This window comes from Drosophila subobscura, chromosome U (assembly GCF_008121235.1).
Source record: "Drosophila subobscura isolate 14011-0131.10 chromosome U, UCBerk_Dsub_1.0, whole genome shotgun sequence".
NCBI lineage: Eukaryota > Metazoa > Arthropoda > Insecta > Diptera > Drosophilidae > Drosophila > Drosophila subobscura.
The window spans coordinates 1,821,564-1,842,577 of record NC_048534.1 but is presented as its reverse complement, the minus strand read 5'-3'; the positions used below and the strand labels follow the sequence as shown (position 1 = coordinate 1,842,577).

Here is a 21,014-nt window from a genome sequence, read left to right as displayed (position 1 = left end):
ACCATATCTTTCAGATCACCGAATTGGGATCGAATTGGTTCATTATTATAGCCAAAATGAAGAAATATATTTGCCATGGCTACCCCCACCCCGTCTAGCCATTATGTAGAGCAAAAAAAAATCACAAAAATCATCTTTTTTATGCGTCACAACTTTTATACCCGGCACTCAGTACTACATCTGTACATTAGCGGTTATTTGTCAAATTTTAAATTTTTTCTTCATATGTCAGCTACATCTACAACACTTCTCACATTAACACGCTCCTTTAGCTCGCCCCCTTTCCTAGACCCACACACTGCAGACTCACGGCAGAGGCAAAGCCAGCGGCCGGCGGCCAGTGTGCGGCCACGGCGCGAAGCAGAGTGTGAATGAGAGAATGTGCAAAAAACAAATATAAGCTGCGGGACGGGGTGGGTTTAGCCACTGCTAATTAATTTCTTCATTGTGGCTATAATAATGATCCAATCGGATCCCCTTGGTGATCTGATAGATATGGTCATTCCCAACGGAATGGCGTTTTTAGTTTTCTGTTATCTTTAAAATTGTAGATTTGGGAGGGCGGAAGGGGGCGTGGCTCATTTTTGAAATACACTTGTAACAGTGTGAGCATACAGAAGTCTGGATGCAAAATTTGGTGGCTCTAGCTTTTATGGTCTCTGAGATCCAGGCGCTCAACAAGACGGACGGACGTACGGACAGACACACATGGCTCAATCGACTCGGCTATTGATGCTGATCAAGAATACATATACTTTATGGGGTCGGAGACGTTTCCTTCTGTGCGTTACATATATTCACTTTGTGCACAAATACAATATACCCTATTTACTCTTCGAGTACCGGGTATAAAAAATGTGAAGCCCTCATTTTGGCTCGAAGCGGAACAAAAAGCCAGAATTTGTCAGGTAGTGTAATTAGAGTATTTTCAGCTTTTTTCCCTCAAAAGCTTTCTTTTTTTTTTTAAACCCATCCATTTCTTCCTAAATTAAATAAAAAATTCCAATAAAATCTTACTTTAAATATATATTTTTGGAGATACATTCTTCGCTGCTGTTGTTGGTGCCCAGCTTCAGCCTCTGTCCACACTGAAGGCCAGTGCTAAGCAAACAGTGCCATCATAAAATATATACACACACGCTTACACGCATACTCGTACATTTTGTTGGGGGCATTTAAGCGCATATTTATTGTACAGAATTGCGTATGCGCAATAAATTTTCACAAAATTTCGACGCATTGTGGCAAAAAATGATACTTTTTCATATTTACACATAAAGTCAAAGGCAAAAAAACTCAGCAAAATCAGGAAAAACCATGGGTTAAAGGGGGTTCAGGGGACTAAAGTTAGGCTCAGGGTTTTTTTGGGGGAGCTGAGCGGAGAGTGATGTGATGTGAAGGATGTTACAACGATTTTGTATGCCCCTTTTTTGAGCCTTTGATACGCTTATATGATGCGCAGACATTTTTATTTATATCTACACATTTATCTATAAACATTTGATACGAGTCGAGCACTAACGCTGGCACATGAGATGTGTGGCTTTAGATGTAGCAACACAAAATATTTAACTCAGTACAACACACATGTGACAGCTATTTTTAGGTGGACTCCACGTCCACTGATTGAATGACAAAATGTTGTTGCAGCTAAAACGACGCATTAAGCCATAAAATACTGAAAATTTAAGAGACGAGAATTAAGGCGAGGCAATTAAAGGTCTAATTTGTATTTGTCTGGTGTATTTTTCATTAGAGGAGATAAGATCTCATTTGGTGCATAAAAAATGAGGAAGAGACTATTGAAGATTTTTCTGTCTTTCTTTCTGTCTACCTTTATGTTCTTACCCTTGAGATTGCTGTCTTTAGATTTTAAGATTTAGAAGCTGTTTGAAACCGGTGGAATTATTCCCATTTGCCATTTACGCATGAGCATGGTAGGATGATTCTCAAACGAACTCAACTTATGCAATCGGGAATAATATTGCATTCACAGTAGTAACAGTTTGTTTATTAAATCTTATTATGCTAAAAAAGAAATTGTAAATTCAAAATGGTTTTCACAAAAAAAATTGTATTTGGGTTAAGCTGTAATCTAAAAAAAAAAGAGAAAATAAGCAAAGACAAATAATATATTAATTATGCAAATGCATTACTCTCGTGATTTAATCAATTTCCAAGGGTATATATAAATTTTGAATGCAAATTTAATGGAAAAGCCAACTTAAAGTTTGCTTTGCTCTATCGGCTTTCTATCCGAATAAATGGAGCTACACGATTGTAAGCTTTGCCCAAAAGCAAGTACAAACAAAAAATCGTTGCGTTTTACGCATTTTGCACATGCATAATAAATGAACATTATGAACAGAGCCGAAGCCCGTACTAGGCCTGTAGGCGGCTCGACTGCGCTAAGCCAATGGATAATGAAAAGAGAGATGGTGGAGCGGGTGCCCTCCAAAAGAGCGAAGCGGCATACACACACACATTTACGCATTTGTAATTACGTAGAAATTAATCCGCCATCAACATTAAATTGCTAAAAGCTTTGCGCTCTCTCTCTGGCTCGCTCGATATACGCATACCAACCAGAAACGTACATTTAATTAACAAATTTCACGCATTTTTTTTCTATTTTCATGATGTTGCTGGATGCTGGTGGTTGGACTTCACACAAACGTGACAACATAATTTTTCGAACACACAGTGAAAACGAAGGACGTCGATGCTGTCGAGGGTAAATCAGTGTCGCTTCCTTGCCCCATTACAGAGCCCCTGGAAAATGTTTATATGGTTTTATGGTTTCGTGACAATGCGGGCATACCGCTCTATAGGTGAGTTCTCTTTCCTTAAATTTTCTTCCCTTCCGCCCCTCAATTGGACGTCTCCGGCGCACTGCACTTTGGGGAACCTGACCACTTTTTCTAATCAAAACCCATTTTTCAAAAAGTACGAAATACTACTAGTAATACGAAAATTATTTCTTGCAACTGTGAAGTAGTTTTAAATTTTAAACGAGAAGGGACGTGTAAGACGCTTCTTACTCCTCACAACTTTTATACCCGGTACTCAGCAGTACATCTGTACCTAAGTGGTTTTTTTAAAATTGTTCGATTTACATTTTTTCTACATATTTCATGTACATCTACATCACTTCCGGTACTCCAAGAGTAAATGCTTAGGGTATATTGTATTTGTGGGGCAAAGTCGATGTACATACATATGTCACGCAGAGAAAGAAACGTTTCCGACCCCAAAAACTGTATATTCTTGATCAGCATCAATAGCCGATCAATCAGCTGTTCGTCTGTTCGTCTTTTTACATACGTTCCTCTCACTAATATGAATTTATATTAAAAAGCTAAAGCAAGAAAATTGTTTCGTTTGGAAGGTATTAATTTTTGCCGCAAAAAGTGGTCAACTAACCCATAGTGCACTGTCTGGTCCTGCTAACGAGAGACGGCGAGTCTCGAGTGTTTTCGAGAGTTTTCGTTACCTTTTCAATTCGTTTTTTGGTGGTTAGGGGGGAGGCACATAAGTAGGCTATGATTTAAGGCCCATCCTGTTTCCGGTGGGAAAAACTGTTGCGTTCGTGCCTGTTTTTGTTTCACTTCTTTTTTGCCCCTGCTTCTTCCCATGCCGAACCTTTCAATGCCACTGTATTAAGCTTTTGTTTTACTTTGTTCCCGCGTCATGGAATTAACTTAATTATGTTTACATAATTTGGAGTGATTAGCCTCGGGGCGAGCGGAGCCACAGTAATTATGCGTGTGTGTGTGTGTGTGTGTGGGTCAGAAGCAGAAGCTTCCGCCCTCTTCCGCCCCCACAAAGGTCGAAAATCTCCCACAGCCAAAATTTTATAGATAACAGAAAAATAAAAACTCCATTCCATAGGGAGTGACCATATCTAACACTAAATTGGAGTCAGATTGGATCATTATTATAGCCAGAATGAAGAAATTTAATTGCAGTGGCTAAACCCACCCCGCCCAGCAGTTTTATTTTATTTGTTGCACATTCTCTCATCCACACAATTTTCGTGTAGTGTGCTGCTCTAGGGAAGGGGGGCGAGCTAAAAGAGCATGTTGGCGTGAGAAGTGATGTATGTAGACGTAGATGACAGATGTAGAAAAAATGTAAAATGTCAAATTTGTACCGTTAAGGTACAGATGTTCTACTGAGTACCGGGTATAAAAGTTGCGTCTCACACGTCCCTTCTCGTTTTTTCTGAGTTCTGGACTTACTCTTTCTCTCTCTCTCTCTATAGAGGAGTATTTTCATTACACTCAATTTGCGTGATAAAAAAATGTGGGTTAACGTGCTGCTGCCGGTGGTGCTCCACTGCAGTCTAGACCCCCAATTAAGTTGTTGCATTTGCAACGAGTGTCGAGAGGGAGTGGCATAAGGGAAGGTGGTTGTGAGGCAGGTTCGACGGCGGCTTCCCGCATAAATTATTGTGTGTGTGGCATACAAAAGGGCGCTTAACGCTCTGTCGGAAGTGAGTGAAATTGCAACAAGTATTTTTGGCAGCACAGAGAGAGGTGAGAAAAGAGACAGAGAGAGTTACAGACAAAGAGAGATGGCAACAGAGATAAAGAATGAGAGTGAGAGAGGGCTACAGAAAGACAGAAATAACAGAGTGGCAGGCTGGAGGACCTCTTCTGATTGAGAGACGACCCCTTCTGACAGGCTGCCTTTCGGCCGTTTGTCTCTCAGCCAGTGTTTTCAAAAAATGCACGCAGTACAAACCCGGAACTCGAAGAGTAAACAGGGTATATTGTATTTCTGGTGAAATGTGGAGGTACACATGTAACGCCTAGAAGGAAACGTTACCGACCCCATAAAGTATATATATCCTTCACCACCATCAATAGCCGAGACCATATAGCCACGTTTGTCTGTTCGTCTGGCCATCCACATGTCTGGGATATCACAATGGTAAAAGTGTATTTAAAAAGTTCGCCCCGCCCCCTTTCGCCTCCACAACTATCGAAAATCTGCTGTATCCACAATTTTGAAGATAAAAGAAAAGTAAAAATTAAGATTAGATTGGATCATTCTTATAGCCAGAAGAAGAAATTAATTTGCAGTGGCTACCCCCAACCCGTCCAGCAGCTTTAGTTGTGCTTGTTTTTTGTTGCTCATTCTTTCTCGCTAGCACACTCTTCCTCATACAGTGTGCGGTCCTTCTCCAATCCGTGGGGTCCTCTAGACCGTGGCCTAAAGAGCAGGCCGAAAATAAATTACGCTAATTTTAGTTCAAAAGTTGTAAAGCAGCTGACGGTGGTGGAAGTAGTAAGCCTTGTGGAGTAGATTCTCCCTGAATTTATATTGACTATGGATTTCAATTCATTAATTTAAAAGAGTAAATTTCGCGCACCCCCAGGTTCCAAGATAAAAATTAATGGGAATAGGATGTGATGGCTAATGGTGTTTGATTTTTTTCATCCTCTGTACTCTTCTTTCGCGATTTTTTCGCTCTTTTTAGCTTTGATGTTCGCGATAAGGAGGCACGGGACCAGCCCCGACATTGGTCAGCGCCGGAGGTTTTTGGCTCACGTGCCAAATTCCATTTTGATTCGCAGCCAGCAACCTTGGAAATTAAGGTGAGAATTTTAACCCATTTCCCCTCCTCACCACCCGCGACAATCATGATTCTACCCATTAATTTGTATGTGTGTGAAATTATCAGAAAATTAAATATATCATTGAATCGAAATCTCAATCTGAATAGATGCATTCATTCATTCGCTTGAATGCCATTTTTCGGGGTCATTGTGGATTTCAAGAGTGGCGGGGTTTGTTTTGTCCATGCCCGCGAGCCTCGTGGATTGTAGTGGGAATGTACATATATAAATAAATGCACATTTTAAATTTAAATAAAGTGTAAATGAAAAAGTTGTTTCTACAAAAAGTATATAGAAATAATTGTAGGTACAATTTTCAATCAAGCTTTGCGGTTGCAAGTGGGATAAATAAAATATATATTGAAATGATAGTAAGCCAAAAAATGCAGAATGCACTTCAAATCACTCACTTGTTGTTGAGTTTTTTAATTGATTGATTTAAATCCTTCAAATATGCAAAAAGTTTTGAATTTTATATTGAAAAATAAGTATAAATATAGTGGAGGGGTAAACAACGAAGAACAAATATAAATAATGTGTGGAAACGCGTTTAGGTGAGGCTTTAAATTATTTAAAGCATGGAAACATAAGTCTATACAGCTAGAAAACGTTGGGTAACCTCCGAAACTGCAGTATAAAATCACAGTAAAATAGTTAAAATTATTTATTTAATGCTACTCAAGAGTTTGTGTACTTTCAGTGTCGAAAGACCCTTCGTCTATGCCTTATACCCTTGAATAATTGAAGTAGCAGGGTATTTGGCAGGGGAAACGACAAGCAAACAGTAAGCAAAGAACATGGCTAAGAAGAGCTAAGAAGAGCTAAGAAGGAGTCAAACAAAAACCGAACCAAAATAGAATGAAATGTGAAAAACAAATTTAGATATCAAAAGTTGTTAAATTGCCTCGCGCACGCGAAATGTTTATTAATGCCTTGCATGCTTACAGATAACTTGATTTACAGTTTGTGTCATGCAATACATAGATACATCACACTCACACACAGATACACGGTACACAAGTGCTTGTGCAATGGATCTATGTATGTATGTATCTATATCGCCTCGTCTGGTCTCGTCCTGGCCTTTGGCCCTGCCCTGCACTGCCTTGCCTTGTGCCCTGTGCCGCGGTTCCGTCTTTGCACAAGAATTTGACTTTTTAAAGGCCAACTAACTTAAGGTCTTAAGTGAGTTAAGCAATAAACAGGTACGAGCAATGGGGGGGATCTACTTCGTTAACGAGGTTGCATTTTGAAATGAATGTGAAATGCACACGAAGAGGCAGCCACCATCAATTCTAGTTGCCAGTTGCCAGTGCCACCACGCAATATTCTCTCATAATACGACATCAAGAGGAGGTGGAAGGGACGCACTCACGGATTGTAGCTCATAAATTATGTGCTAAAAATTGGTCTGGGGACCGCAAGCGAGAGAGAGCTTTTAAATGAATTTTAATTGCATTTCAATTGCAAGCCAATTAACTTGACGCTATTTTGTCAAATGGCAAAAACGTGAAGTACAGCCAGTGCCAAAAGGGGACAAATGTTGGAAAAAAGAATGGGGATGCGTATTAATATGCTCTAATAATGTTTATATATATATTTTTACACCCGGTACTCAAAGAGTAAATAGGGTATATTGTATTTGTGACATAAAGTGGATTTACATACATATGTACTGTAATGTTTTTTATTCTTTTGAAAGGGTGTAAATGTGTCAGAGTTTAAATGAGCTTTTGGTACAATGAATCATTAGATAGATTGATGAAATGTTACCTGAAAATACTTTTTTTCAGTTTACTATATATAAGCCTGGCATAGATGCGGCTAAGTAATGGGAATTTAATTATTCTCAGAAATGATAGATTTTGCAAAATAAAATTTGAATTGAAATTCTCTTTGCAAAAATCAACATAGATTTAATATAAGCAAATTTGTGGGCCAAGCCCATTCAAAGATTTATTTAATACTTCTTCAACTGAATGGAAAGAGTGCAGCCAGAAAATGTCATAAAAATAAGCAAAAGAAAATGGAAATAGAAAAGGTATCAGCTCAATTTAATTATTGAACAAGAGAAATAAAAGGCATTTGTGGACACAGATGGGCTTTTAAAAAGCTCTCCCCGAGAGAGACAATGAAACTAAAACTACTTTAATTCAAAGAAAATCCTCTATTATTGTGGCATAGTAGGCTGAAACCAAAATCAAATAAAAATCCAAGTGTCAGCCAGGTGGAAGCAGAACCTGGGTTCTTGAGTCCCAGACCGCACTTGAGGCTTGTACTGGGAGCTCAAGTGACATGCAATAATTGAAAATTATATGGCCACAGAAACTTGCAAGTGTGTGTTCGTTGCGGTGGGAGTGTGTGTTGTGTGCTAATCATGTGTTTCCCTTTTTGCACCTACACATAATAATTTACAAGTCCTTGTTGCCCACTCACCTTCGCTCTCTCCCTCTCTCTCTCTCTCTCTCTGTCTTTACAGGATATCAAGCGTCATGATCAGGGCATTTACCGATGTCGTGTGGATTTTCGCACAAGTCAAACGCAAAGTTTTCGCTTCAATTTGTCAGTAATAAGTAAGTGTTGCCCCCACACAAAAATGATGGAGTAGATTTGAAACCATATGGCTAAACCCTGCCATGCCTCACTCTCTCTGCTCTCTTTACATTTCTCTCTTATGTGTGTTTGTGTGCTTCTGTTTTCTAGTACTTCCGGAGCAGCCAATCATCTTGGATCGTTGGGGCCGACAGCTGAATGGCTCTCAATTGGGGCCGAAGCAAGAGGGCGATGATATCGTTATCACCTGTCGTGTGGTGGGCGGTAAGTTTATTCTAACTACAAAAGACAAACTTAACCCCTATAGAGGGCCAACAAACCCCCGAATCCCCCATACAAAAATCGAAAACACACCAATTTGCCCCAATATGCGAAACCCCCTTCTCAACACTCACCCACATTGGTGCATATAGCGTACGGCTATATCCGTATGCTCGGCCAGACAATTTCCTGTTAATTTCCTTAAAAGCTTTGACCGACAAGTGGACTAAAAAGTTTTTTGGGGCACTGAAGGAAAATTCTCCCACTGCTGCCTGCTGCTGCTGCAAATGAAAATATCACAAAGTCTGCTTTGCTTTTCTTTTGCTTTTTCTTTCCTATCATTTCGTTTCGTTTTGCCTCGACATTGGCAGCTCTGTCTCGCTGGTGTGCCGCTGCTGGTCCTAGCTTGACTTTTTAATTTCCACCATTTTTCGTTTTTACTACTGCGAACATTTCACTAACTCTTTTTCCTGTGCCTGTTCTTGGTACTTTCTTTTTTGGTTGGTTATAGGTCGACCCCAGCCGCAGGTCCGTTGGCTCGTGAATGGACTGCTTGTCGACAATCAAAACGAGCACAATTCCGGCGATGTTATCGAGAACCGTCTGTTGTGGCCATCGGTGCAGCGAAACGATTTGAATTCCGTATTCACATGTCAGGCACTGAATACGCAATTAGATAAGCCCAAGGAGAAGAGCTTCATACTGGATATGCACTGTAAGTACATACAAGTTGTATACGATAATGCATATATTTGTGCAAGAAAAATGTCTTGTAGCAGAATTCTCTCTCTGTTGAGTGTTGTGAGAGTGAAAGGGCGAAAGACCATCAAGGTTAAGTCCTAAATGGAATTGAAATCTTTTGCTTATTTTTATACCCATTACTCCAAGAGTAAAGTGGATTTGTGTAACGCACAGAAAGAAACGTTTCGGACCCTATAAAGCATATAAGTATGTACATATGTTCTTGATCATATCTGTCTGTCCGTCTTGCAAGACGCCTGCTTCTCAGAGATGATAAGAGCTAAAGTCACAAACGTTTCCACGACCCCTCCCGACCCCACGAAAGGCCGAAAATCTCTATGTTCGGATCATCAGCAAATTCATAATTATTAAGATAAGCAATCATCTCGTCTCGTTTATTTCTTATACTTATGTTTCATTGTCGCACCCATATAATTCACTACCTCTCTAAGTGCATAGAAGCAGACGCATACATATGCATGCACTCTTTTCTCTAAGTAGTCTAAATTATTGTCGATCGCTGTGCATCGCAATCAGAGCATATCATCGTCCAAAGCGAACCCGTTAGAATTATCACCGAGGCCTCAACATCTTGTCGGTTTTCTTACACAAATCTTGTACAGTTTAACACACCGAATCGTAGTTGACGACCAAGGCCCTTTAAATTGTATTTAACTACGGAGAATGTTCGTGGTAAATGTGGAGTCAGAGTTGGTGAAAAAGCTCGGAAGCTTCCAACACTTCCAACATAACTAACGCAGTTCCGTAAAGAATGGTCATTTCTACCAGATCTCATGCAGTGTGTGTCCCTGGGGGAAGGTGGCCAGCTACAAAGGCATGTTGGTGATATTTTGTATATTCATTTATATTTATTTATTCTACTTATACTAATATTAACAAGTTTAACAAGTTGGGTTGGTGTTGGTGGCAAAAAAAAATGTAGAATGTTGTCCCCCTTTTCCCTCACTTGCTCCGCTAGTGGGAAGAGTCCCGCGATGACCAGTGCAGCGTCGTGGCATATGGTCCTGAACGCGCAGGCGATCCTGACGACGCACAGGCGTTGTGTTGGCTCGTCGTCAAAGTGAGCAGATAATTAGCAGCGCACTGTTGTTAACAGCCGGAGCTCGCTCTCAGTCTCTCATGCTCTGCGCTCTCGCTCTCTCTCGCTTCCTGCTCTCGCGATCCACTTACGGTCGAGCACTGGGGCTAGCGGTTAGCGAGCATACGCTAACTAGTACATATGAGTAATCTTTTCACCCCAGTAGGAATTATATACTTTGTCAACCGCGCTGCGCGTGTGCAAGTATCAATACATTACGGATAAATATTTTCAACATCACACTGACTTCTACTTTTTCTTTTTCGGGACTTCAAGGCTTATCAGCAGCTTCAGGAAACCGCCCTCCCACAAGCACCTCGCATGCAGCTTTTCACTTTTGTCGCCTTGGCCCACCCCGGGGCAGCATACAAAAATTGTGGGGAGACTACGCTGGTGATTAGTTTCTTTCTAGCTTGCTTTGGTCCTCTAGCATTGAGCAGGATCTTATATGAGAGCCTGGTGTCCAGCATGACTCCAAGATACTTCAGTGCCCTTTGCGATGAGATGTCATGGCCCCCGACTGACACATTGGCGAGCTTCTTCCTGCTTCTGATGAGGACGGCCTCGGTCTTGTGAGCCGCAAGCTGCAGTCCCGCTATGGCGAGCCACGACTCCACAGCGCGGATTGACTCGTTTGCTGCTGCTTCCGCCGCCTCCATGTCTTTGGCCACAGCTACGAGGCCCACATCGTCGGCGAACCCCACAATCGTTGTGTTGTCAGGCAAGATCAGTCTCAATACTCCGTCCATCGTGTTCCAGAGGAGCGGCCCCAGCACCGACCCCTGCGGAACTGCAGCTGTTATCCTATATGATCTGGGCCCCTCGTCCACCATCCTCACGAGGTTTTCAGGGATCCGTAGAAGCCGAAGTGCCTCCATGGTTCTCGCCTAATCTGCCGCGTTGAAGGCGTTTTTGATGTCGAGGGTAACCAGCAGGAAGTACTGCCTTTTACCCCCTCTCCACCTCGCTCCACTAATGGCGTTCTCCGCTATTTCTGTGATCTTGGCTATGGCATCCAGTGTCGATCTGCCTTTCCGGCAGTCGTACTGGTTTGCCGATAAGTTTTCTATGGCGCGCCTTAGCCTGTGTGCGATCAGCTTCTCAAAAACCTGGCTTGTGGAGTAGCAGCAACATATGTAGTTTCCACCGATCGGGGAAGGTTCCTTCTTCGAGGCACTTCTTGAAGACGTCTCCGAAGCTGACGGATGTAGAGCCAATGCCAGTTTCAACGCTCTTTTTGGCACTGCGTGGACCTGAGGCTTTCGCTGACAGGGAATGGTGTGTAGCTTCTTGGAGCATTTGCTCCTCTCTGCTGGGTGCTTGGGAATAGGATTCGCACTATCTAATCGAGCTTGGCGGCGTCTGTTGGCGCTTTGCTCCTGGCGATGAGTCGCTTCACTACTAGCTTGTAGTCCCTGCCCCAAGGATCTTGCTCTTCTGTGTCGCAGAGCTGGAGAAAGCATTCCCGCTTGCTTTCCCGTATATCCTCCTTTAGCGCTTTCGTGGCAGTCCTGTACTTCTCGTGGGATGAGCCATACTAGGCCGTACGCCTAGCTCTCTGCATTGATCCCCTTGCCTTCAGACACGCTATCCGAAGTCCAGCGATCCACCAGTTCCACCAGACGATTGGCTTGTGGTGCCGCGTGAATGGCTTGCGCTTGTTTCACAGGCATTCCCCGTTCTCGACGAGAGCTGGTTGACCGACTCATTGGCGCTGCCGTCGCAGAAAGTCTCCCACGTCCCGAGGCTTCGAGCTTCCGTGGTCGCTTCCGGTATAATCCTTTCCTACACGCCCCCTTGCGTTGCTCGAGAGCCAAGGGCTCGTGAATGTAAGGTCGATAATCGACCCGGCGCCTGCCTTACAAAAAGTCTGTTGGGAGCCCTCGTTCAAAAGAGCTAGGTCCAGCGATGCGAACGTTTCAAGAAGTGTACGACCTATTGCGTTTGTGGCCTGACAGCCCCACTCTTGTGAAGTCCTCTGCGATTAGGACAGGGCTGCGGCTCCTTACATCATTTGCTAACTCCCCGATGATCCTGCTGAAGGACTCGATGGATAGATTGGGCGCTAGGTAGCTGCTGTATACCCACGCGTTTTCAACTCTCGCTCGCAAAAATCCGTCTCTGGCCTCCAAATCGTGGAGTTTGGCGGGATCGCATCCGCATGCCCACAGTGATGCCATCCCCATTCTGTCCGTCGCCCAATACTCGTTATCGCCTGTTTGGTATGGCTCGCTAAGTATGGCCAGGACCAGGTTGTGCTCTCACCGTCTGCAGGAGCAGGTCCTGTGCGGAGGTTGAGCTGAATCACATCCATTTCCTGGATCTCTCACCTCCTTGCTTCGCGGCCTCATTGGTTGCCATTGGTCAATTCAGACTTCCAGATAAGTGTTTATGTGGCTGGCCGTTGCCGGCGCAACAAATCACTTGGCCACCTCGTGGAAGTCGCGGATTTTGTGGTCTCCAGACTCACAACAGAAACGCCATCCGCTTCTGTCAACTGTGCTGCCACACTGCAAGTGCGCTGCTATGTGACCCAGCTCCAAGCTGGGTCACACCAAGGTGTGAGAACTGATATAGATGTAGCAAAAATGTAAAATTCGTAAAAATCATACGGTTACATATATATGTATGTATGTCTGGACGTTGATATGCAATGACTGCACCATCAAGTGGCCCATGCGACACCAAGCCAAAGCCTGTTACGCGCGGAACCCAGCAGAACGCAGCCCTCCTCCCGCCCAACCGACCGAGGGGCGCTGCCGCATGACGCGCGGCGCGATTAACCGAACCGATCGCGAGCATGCAGGAAAGATAGATGTTAGGCTAATATTCGAGGAAAATTAGAACTAAACACAACTAAACTAGAGCAACTATAGCTAAGCAAGAAAAATTACCAAAGTCAGAAACAAGAAAAACCTAAAAATAAACTAACTACGGGAGAGGTAGGCTAGTATTAGAGATTTAGGAAGAGGAAGGAAGTTAGTCGAGGATACAATGTGATAGAGGGAATTATAATCCGAGCATGAAACCTTAAAGGGTTCGTGTGAGGCATAATTCGATCTACATAGTGGAAGGAACAAAGGAATAAAGTTTCTAGTGTACATCCCCCCTGATCAAGTTGTGCATACAAATTACACAAAGCATTTTTCTACGATTAACTAAGGATGGAAGGTTTATTAGAAGGAGTCTACTAAGGTAGGATGGCAGTCTCACAGTTGCATCCCAGTTGAAACCCCGTAGGGCAAATAATAAACAGTTTTTCTGTACTGATTCAATACGGTCCTGATGTATGTTGTACTGAGCACCATACACATGAGCCGTATTCTAAAATCGGACGAACAAGTGAGATATAGAGAGTCTTCGTTATATAGGGGTCATCAAATTCCTTTGACCACCTCTTTATAAACCCAAGCACACCCATGGCTTTATTCACCATGGTAGAAATGTGTTCAGAAAACTTTAACTTGGGGTCTAGTTTAACACCAAGATCATCAACTAATGTAATTCTCTCAAGAGAACTACCGCAGAGGGTGTAAGGTGCCAGTAAGGGGCTGGAGCGATGAAAAGTCAATACTTTGCACTTCGAGGAATTAAGGTGTAACATATTTGCACAACACCATGACTGAAAGCAATTGAGATCAGATTGCAAGCGAGAGTGAAATGAAATGTCCTTATACTGGACACAGAGCTTAACATCATCCACATACGTATGTAAGTACTCGAGAATTTGTCAATACAGAAGGCAGGTTATTAATAAAGAGTGTGAAAAGTAAGGGACCTAAATGGCTACCCTGTGGTACTCCAGAAGTAACCATAACAGGTAAAGATAAAGGTAATATTCGAGGAAAATTAGAACTAAACACAACTAAACTAGAGCAACTATAGCTAAGCAAGCAAAAATTACCAAAATCAGAAACAAGACAAAGCTAAAATTGAACTAACTACGGAAGAGGTAGGCTAGTATAAGAGATTTAAGAAGAGGAAGGGACTGAGTCGAGGATATAATGTGATAGAGGGAATTATAATTCGAGCATAACACTCTAAAGGGCTCGTGCAAGGCATAATTCGATCTACACATTGGAAGGAACAAAGGAATATAGTTTCTAGTGGGTCTAATGGGAATCGTAAAGTTTACGAGCCTCAACAAGTCAGGGCTGTCTACATCCCCCTTGATCAAGTTGTTCATACAAATTACACCAAGCATTTTTCTACGATTAACTAAGGATGGAAGGTTTATTAGAAGGAGTCTACTACGGTAGGATGGCAGTCTCACAGTTGCATCCCAGTTGAGGCCACGCAGGGCAAAAGAGTAACACGTTTTTCTGCACTGATTCAATACGGTCCTGATGTATGTTGTACTGAGGGCACCATACACATGAGCCGTATTCTAAAATCGGACGAAAGATATAGAGAGTCTTCGTTATATAGGGGTCATCAAATTCCTTTGACCACCAATTTATAAACCCAAGCACACCCATGGCTTTATTCACCATGGTAGAAATGGGTTCAGAAAACTTTAACTTGGGGGTTTAACACCAAGATCATCAACCAATGTAATTCTCTCAAGAGAACTACCGCAGAGGGTGTAAGGTGCCAGTAAGGGGCTGGAGCGATGAAAAGTCATTACTTTGCACTTCGAGGCATTAAGGTGTAACATATTTGCACAACACCATGACTGAAAGCAATTGAGATCAGATTGCAAGCGAGAGTGAAATGAAATGTCCTTATACTGGACACAGAGCTTAACATCATCCACATACGTATGTAAGTACTCGAGAATTTGTCAATACAGAAGGCAGGTTATTAATAAAGAGTGTGAAAAGTAAGGGACCTAAATGGCTACCCTGTGGTACTCCAGAAGTAACCATAACAGGTAAAGATAAAGGTAATATTCGAGGAAAATTAGAACTAAACACAACTAAACTAGAGCAACTATAGCTAAGCAAGCAAAAATTACCAAAATCAGAAACAAGACAAAGCTAAAATTGAACTAACTACGGAAGAGGTAGGCTAGTATAAGAGATTTAAGAAGAGGAAGGGACTGAGTCGAGGATATAATGTGATAGAGGGAATTATAATTCGAGCATAACACTCTAAAGGGCTCGTGCAAGGCATAATTCGATCTACACATTGGAAGGAACAAAGGAATATAGTTTCTGGTGGGTCTAATGGGAATCGTAAAGTTTACGAGCCTCAACAAGTCAGGGCTGTCTACATCCCCCTTGATCAAGTTGTTCATAAAAATTACACCAAGCATTTTTCTACGATTAACTAAGGATGGAAGGTTTATTAGAAGGAGTCTACTACGGTAGGATGGCAGGTCTCACAGTTGCATCCCAGTTGAGGCCACGCAGGGCAAAGAGTAACACGTTTTTCTGCACTGATTCAATGCGGTCCTGATGTATGTTGTACTGAGGGCACCATACACATGAGCCGTATTCTAAAATCGGACGAAAGATATAGAGAGTCTTCGTTATATAGGGGTCATCAAATTCCTTTGACCACCAATTTATAAACCCAAGCACACCCATGGCTTTATTCACCATGGTAGAAATGGGTTCAGAAAACTTTAACTTGGGGTTTAACACCTAGATCATCAACCAATGTAATTCTCTCAAGAGAACTACCGCAGAGGGTGTAAGGTGCCAGTAAGGGGCTGGAGCGATGAAAAGTCATTACTTTGCACTTCGAGGCATTAAGGTGTAACATATTTGCACAACACCATGACTGAAAGCAATTGAGATCAGATTGCAAGCGAGAGTGAAATGAAATGTCCTTATACTGGACACAGAGCTTAACATCATCCACATACGTATGTAAGTACTCGAGAATTTGTCAATACAGAAGGCAGGTTATTAATAAAGAGTGTGAAAAGTAAAAGGGACCTAAATGGCTACCCTGTGGTACTCCAGAAGTAACCATAACAGGTAAAGATAAAGGTAATATTCGAGGAAAATTAGAACTAAACACAACTAAACTAGAGCAACTATAGCTAAGCAAGCAAAAATTACCAAAATCAGAAACAAGACAAAGCTAAAACTAAACTAACTACGGAAGAGGTAGGCTAGTATAAGAGATTTAAGAAGAGGAAGGGACTGAGTCGAGGATATAATGTGATAGAGGGAATTATAATTCGAGCATAACACTCTAAAGGGCTCGTGCAAGGCATAATTCGATCTACACATTGGAAGGAACAAAGGAATATAGTTTCTAGTGGGTCTAATGGGAATCGTAAAAGTTTACGAGCCTCAACAAGTCAGGGCTGTCTACATCCCCCTTGATCAAGTTGTTCATAAAAATTACACCAAGCATTTTTCTACGATTAACTAAGGATGGAAGGTTTATTAGAAGGAGTCTACTACGGTAGGATGGCAGGTCTCACAGTTGCATCCCAGTTGAGGCCACGCAGGGCAAAGAGTAACACGTTTTTCTGCACTGATTCAATGCGGTCCTGATGTATGTTGTACTGAGGGCACCATACACATGAGCCGTATTCTAAAATCGGACGAAAGATATAGAGAGTCTTCGTTATATAGGGGTCATCAAATTCCTTTGACCACCAATTTATAAACCCAAGCACACCCATGGCTTTATTCACCATGGTAGAAATGGGTTCAGAAAACTTTAACTTGGGGTTTAACACCTAGATCATCAACCAATGTAATTCTCTCAAGAGAACTACCGCAGAGGGTGTAGGGTGCCAGTAAGGGGCTGGAGCGATGAAAAGTCAATACTTTGCACTTCGAGGCATTAAGGTGTAACATATTTGCACAACACCATGACTGAAAGCAATTGAGATCAGATTGCAAGCGAGAGTGAAATGAAATGTCCTTATACTGGACACAGAGCTTAACATCATCCACATACGTATGTAAGTACTCGAGAATTTGTCAATAGAGAATGCAGGTTATTAATAAAGAGTGTGAAAAGTAAGGGACCTAAATGGCTACCCTGTGGTACTCCAGAAGTAACCATAACAGGTAAAGATAAAGGTAATATTCGAGGAAAATTAGAACTAAACACAACTAAACTAGAGCAACTATAGCTAAGCAAGCAAAATTTACCAAAATCAGAAACAAGACAAAGCTAAAACTAAACTAACTACGGAAGAGGTAGGCTAGTATAAGAGATTTAAGAAGAGGAAGGGAGTGAGTCGAGGATATAATGTGATAGAGGGAATTATAATCCGAGCATAACACTCTAAAGGGCTCGTGCAAGGCATAATTCGATCTACACATTGGAAGGAACAAAGGAATATAGTTTCTAGTGGGTCTAATGGGAATCGTAAAGTTTACGAGCCTCAACAAGTCAGGGCTGTCTACATCCCCCTTGATCAAGTTGTGCATAAAAATTACACCAAGCATTTTTCTACGACTAACTAAGGATGGAAGATTTATTAAAAGAAGTCTACTACGGTAGGATGGCAGTCTCACAGTTGCATCCCAGTTGAGGCCCCGTAGGGCAAATAATAAGAAGTTTTTCTGTACTGATTCAATACGGTCCTGATGTATGTTGTACTGAGGACACCATACACATGAGCCGTATTCTAAAATCGGACGAACAAGCGAGATATAGAGAGTCTTCGTTATATAGGGGTCATCAAATTCCTTTGACCACCTCTTTATAAACCCAAGCACACCCATGGCTTTCTTCACCATGGTAGAAATGTGTTCAGAAAACTTTAACTTGGGGTCTAGTTGAACACCAAGATCATCAACCAATGTAATTCTCTCAAGAGAACTACCGCAGAGGGTGTAAGGAGCCAGTAAGGGGCTGGAGCGATGAAAAGTCATTACTTTGCACTTCGAGGCATTAAGGTGTAACATATTTGCACAACACCATGACTGATAGCTATTGAGATCAGATTGCAAGCGAGAGTGAAATGAGATGTCCTTATACTGGACACAGAGCTTAACATCATCCGCATACATAAGTATTCGAGAATTTGTTAAGACAGAAGGCAGGTCATTAATAAAGAGTGTGAAAAGTAAGGGGCCTAAATGGCTACCCTGTGGTACTCCAGAAGTAACCATGACAGGTAAAGATACGGAGTTTTTGAAAAGGACCCTTTGAGACCTAGAACACAGGGAGCTAGAAATCCATCTCAATAGATTGTGCGGAAACCCTAGAAGGTCAAGCTTTTGTGCAAGAAGAGAATGGTTTACGGAATCGAATGACTCGTGTAAATAACATCCGTCTGCAAGTTACCTTGGAAGCCTTTAATGATAAAGGAGGTGAACTCTAAAAGATTAGTGGTTGTTGAGCTGGAGATATAAGTGATTTGCAAAGACGTTGCAAGTGCGGAGTTAAAATTTTCTCGAACATTTTAGGAATAGCGGATAACTTAGATATACCTCTATAGTTTTTAGCGTCGACTTGCTACCTTTCTTATGGAGAGGAATTATAAAGGATTCCTTCCAGATGGGGGGAAAGCTAGAAGAATGGATGGATAGATTGAATAATTTAAGCAAAGGTCCGCACAGAGACTCGGCACAGTACGTGAGTACACAGCCGGGAACTCCGTCAGGGCCCGGTGAAAATACCGGCTTAACTAATTTAAGTTCATGAAGTAAGGAGCCTTCATTTAACAAAGGGCAGAAAATGCCATTCGACCTTGGTAAACTATATGGATACATAGTGCCTGGGTAGCTTTCCTGGGAATAGGTGGTTTGGAAAAATTGTGCAAAAAGATCGGCGATTGCCTGATCATTGTTTGCCGACATATTCAAAAATGATAGCAAGGATGAATGTGCGGACGTTCTACGCTTACTGTTTACAAAGCTGTAGAACTGTTTAGGGTCCTGTGAAAAACGTATCCTGCATCGAAGTTGGTAGTTCCTATGGCATTGAGCATTAAGAACAGTGAAATTTGACCGAGCTATTAAGTAATTAGAAAGAGAAGAGGGAGAACCAACTTCTTGAGATTTTTTAAATAGTCTTGATTTTAGGTTCTTTAGACTGGATAACTCTTTGGTGAACCAATGAGGTTTCGCAGATCTAGTCGGACATGAGAGTGGGACACACGTGTCAAAAATTGTGTCAAGTACATTGTAAAAAATGTTTGTGCCTTCAATGACGTCAGTGCACGAGTACAGAGCGGACCAATCAAAATCCCTAATTAAGTTATTGAGCTTCGTAAACTCGGCTTTACGAAAGCAGCGGACGCGTTCAGATAGCCTACCAACACGATCCGATACAGTAGGTCCAATATCTACCGATACTTCGAAAGTAGGATGATAGCAGTCTTCAGGAATAGTGAGCGGGAGTGCTCGTGTTAACAACGCTAAGGTCGGATCCGAGACAAAGCACAGATCAAGCAATCGACCCAAGGAGTTTTTCACATGGTTGACTTGAGACAGGGATAGGTCTAATAAGCCATCAATAAAATCATGTCGTGAAATGGGCACAAGGTTATTTGACTTGTTAACCGATGACCAAACAGTAAATGGCAGGTTGAAGTCCCCAAGAACTATTAAATAGTCTTTGTCAGATAGCGAGGAAGATACAGTTTTTAAGGCGGACAAGTGCTGCTCGTATATTAATACATCCGAAGTAGGTGGAATATACGAGCAAGTGACATAAATAGACTGGCCGGGAAAAATTTGTCTGACACAGAGGAATTCCAGGTCTTGTGAAACCTGGACTATGAAAAGTTCCGACGTAAGCCGCGAGCATTTTGATAGGCTAAAAACAGGGAAATTAGTTTTTTGACTGCGAGGAATTGAAGTGGGAAGAGGTGGATGGAGCAGAGGAGGAAGGAGCACTGGCCTCACTACTGGGAAGAGTTACGGGGGGCCTATTGTTCTTCTTAGCCTTAAACTCTTCCACTACCAGGTGCTCTGGCCAAAATTTGGAAGAGCAAATGGTCTCGAATTGAGTTGGAGATACGCTAATCTTGAAAGAAGCTGGCATAAGAGAAATTAAACTTCTCCACCTTTAAGCCATCGGCTTTTATTTAGCTTTGTATAAAAACAGTTACATCATTAGATGTGAGGTCAGGGGCAAGCCGAGAGACAAAAACTTGCCGCTTTGGTGGGACTCCCACCAGAGGTTTTGGCACCACCGATCTGGTACCTGTGACGGCAATATCCGGTGGCCCGGGACGTTTATTAACTGGTGAGATCGAAATAGATATGATATGATGTGGCTTTGGAACGGACTCGACAGACACGGACGCTACAGTACTAACTGTCTGCATGTTCTCCAAAATGATCGATTCGGTAGCCGAAACTTGATCACCAGCGGCTGTCGTTGCCATTGGAGTGGCAAACGAAATTAGCTGCTGCACTATCGGAGTGGACGGAGACAGTTGATCAGCAGCGAGCGATCGAGGGACAGGCACTTGCAGATCACGAGGAGTGACTTTTTTGCGCCTAGGAGACTCATTCAGCAGTTTAAAACCGCTGAATTGAGACTCCATGGCTAGAAGCCGATCGTACTTCTTCTTAAAGCCCACGGTCAGCTCCTTAAAGCCCTTTCGCGTCTGCCTCATAAATGTGACCATGTCATTCTCGACAGACCGACATGCCTCGCAACTGTATCGCAGAACCAGCATGGGATGTTCGGCTGGTCGTGGGTGATCTGCTTCTTGCAAGCGGAACACACAACCACGTATTTCATTATTTATATTAAATACTAGCTGACTGGAAAACTTCGCACCGCCTAACAGTCAATGAATTTCGTGTAACTTTTTAGCTGAACTAATTTAGGCTTTGATGAACGTAAAACAATAATAC

At 42.3% G+C, this 21,014-nt stretch overlaps 1 protein-coding gene across 2 annotated transcripts in view; it reads left to right on the top strand.

Annotated features, from left to right (window-relative positions):
• LOC117900751 (neural cell adhesion molecule 1) overlaps positions 1 to 21,014 on the top strand; it is a 111,658-nt gene that overhangs the window by 51,387 nt on the left and 39,257 nt on the right. The window contains exons 3-7 of one of the 2 annotated variants that reach the window (XM_034811232.1): positions 2,705 to 2,831; positions 5,486 to 5,603; positions 8,104 to 8,197; positions 8,328 to 8,441; positions 8,950 to 9,153. In XM_034811232.1, the coding sequence (XP_034667123.1) occupies positions 2,705 to 2,831; positions 5,486 to 5,603; positions 8,104 to 8,197; positions 8,328 to 8,441; positions 8,950 to 9,153 (657 nt within the window). Of the gene's footprint in view, positions 1 to 2,704; positions 2,832 to 5,485; positions 5,604 to 7,928; positions 7,991 to 8,103; positions 8,198 to 8,327; positions 8,442 to 8,949; positions 9,154 to 21,014 lie in introns of those variants that run through there. The other variant, XM_034811233.1, reaches the window with a different exon arrangement.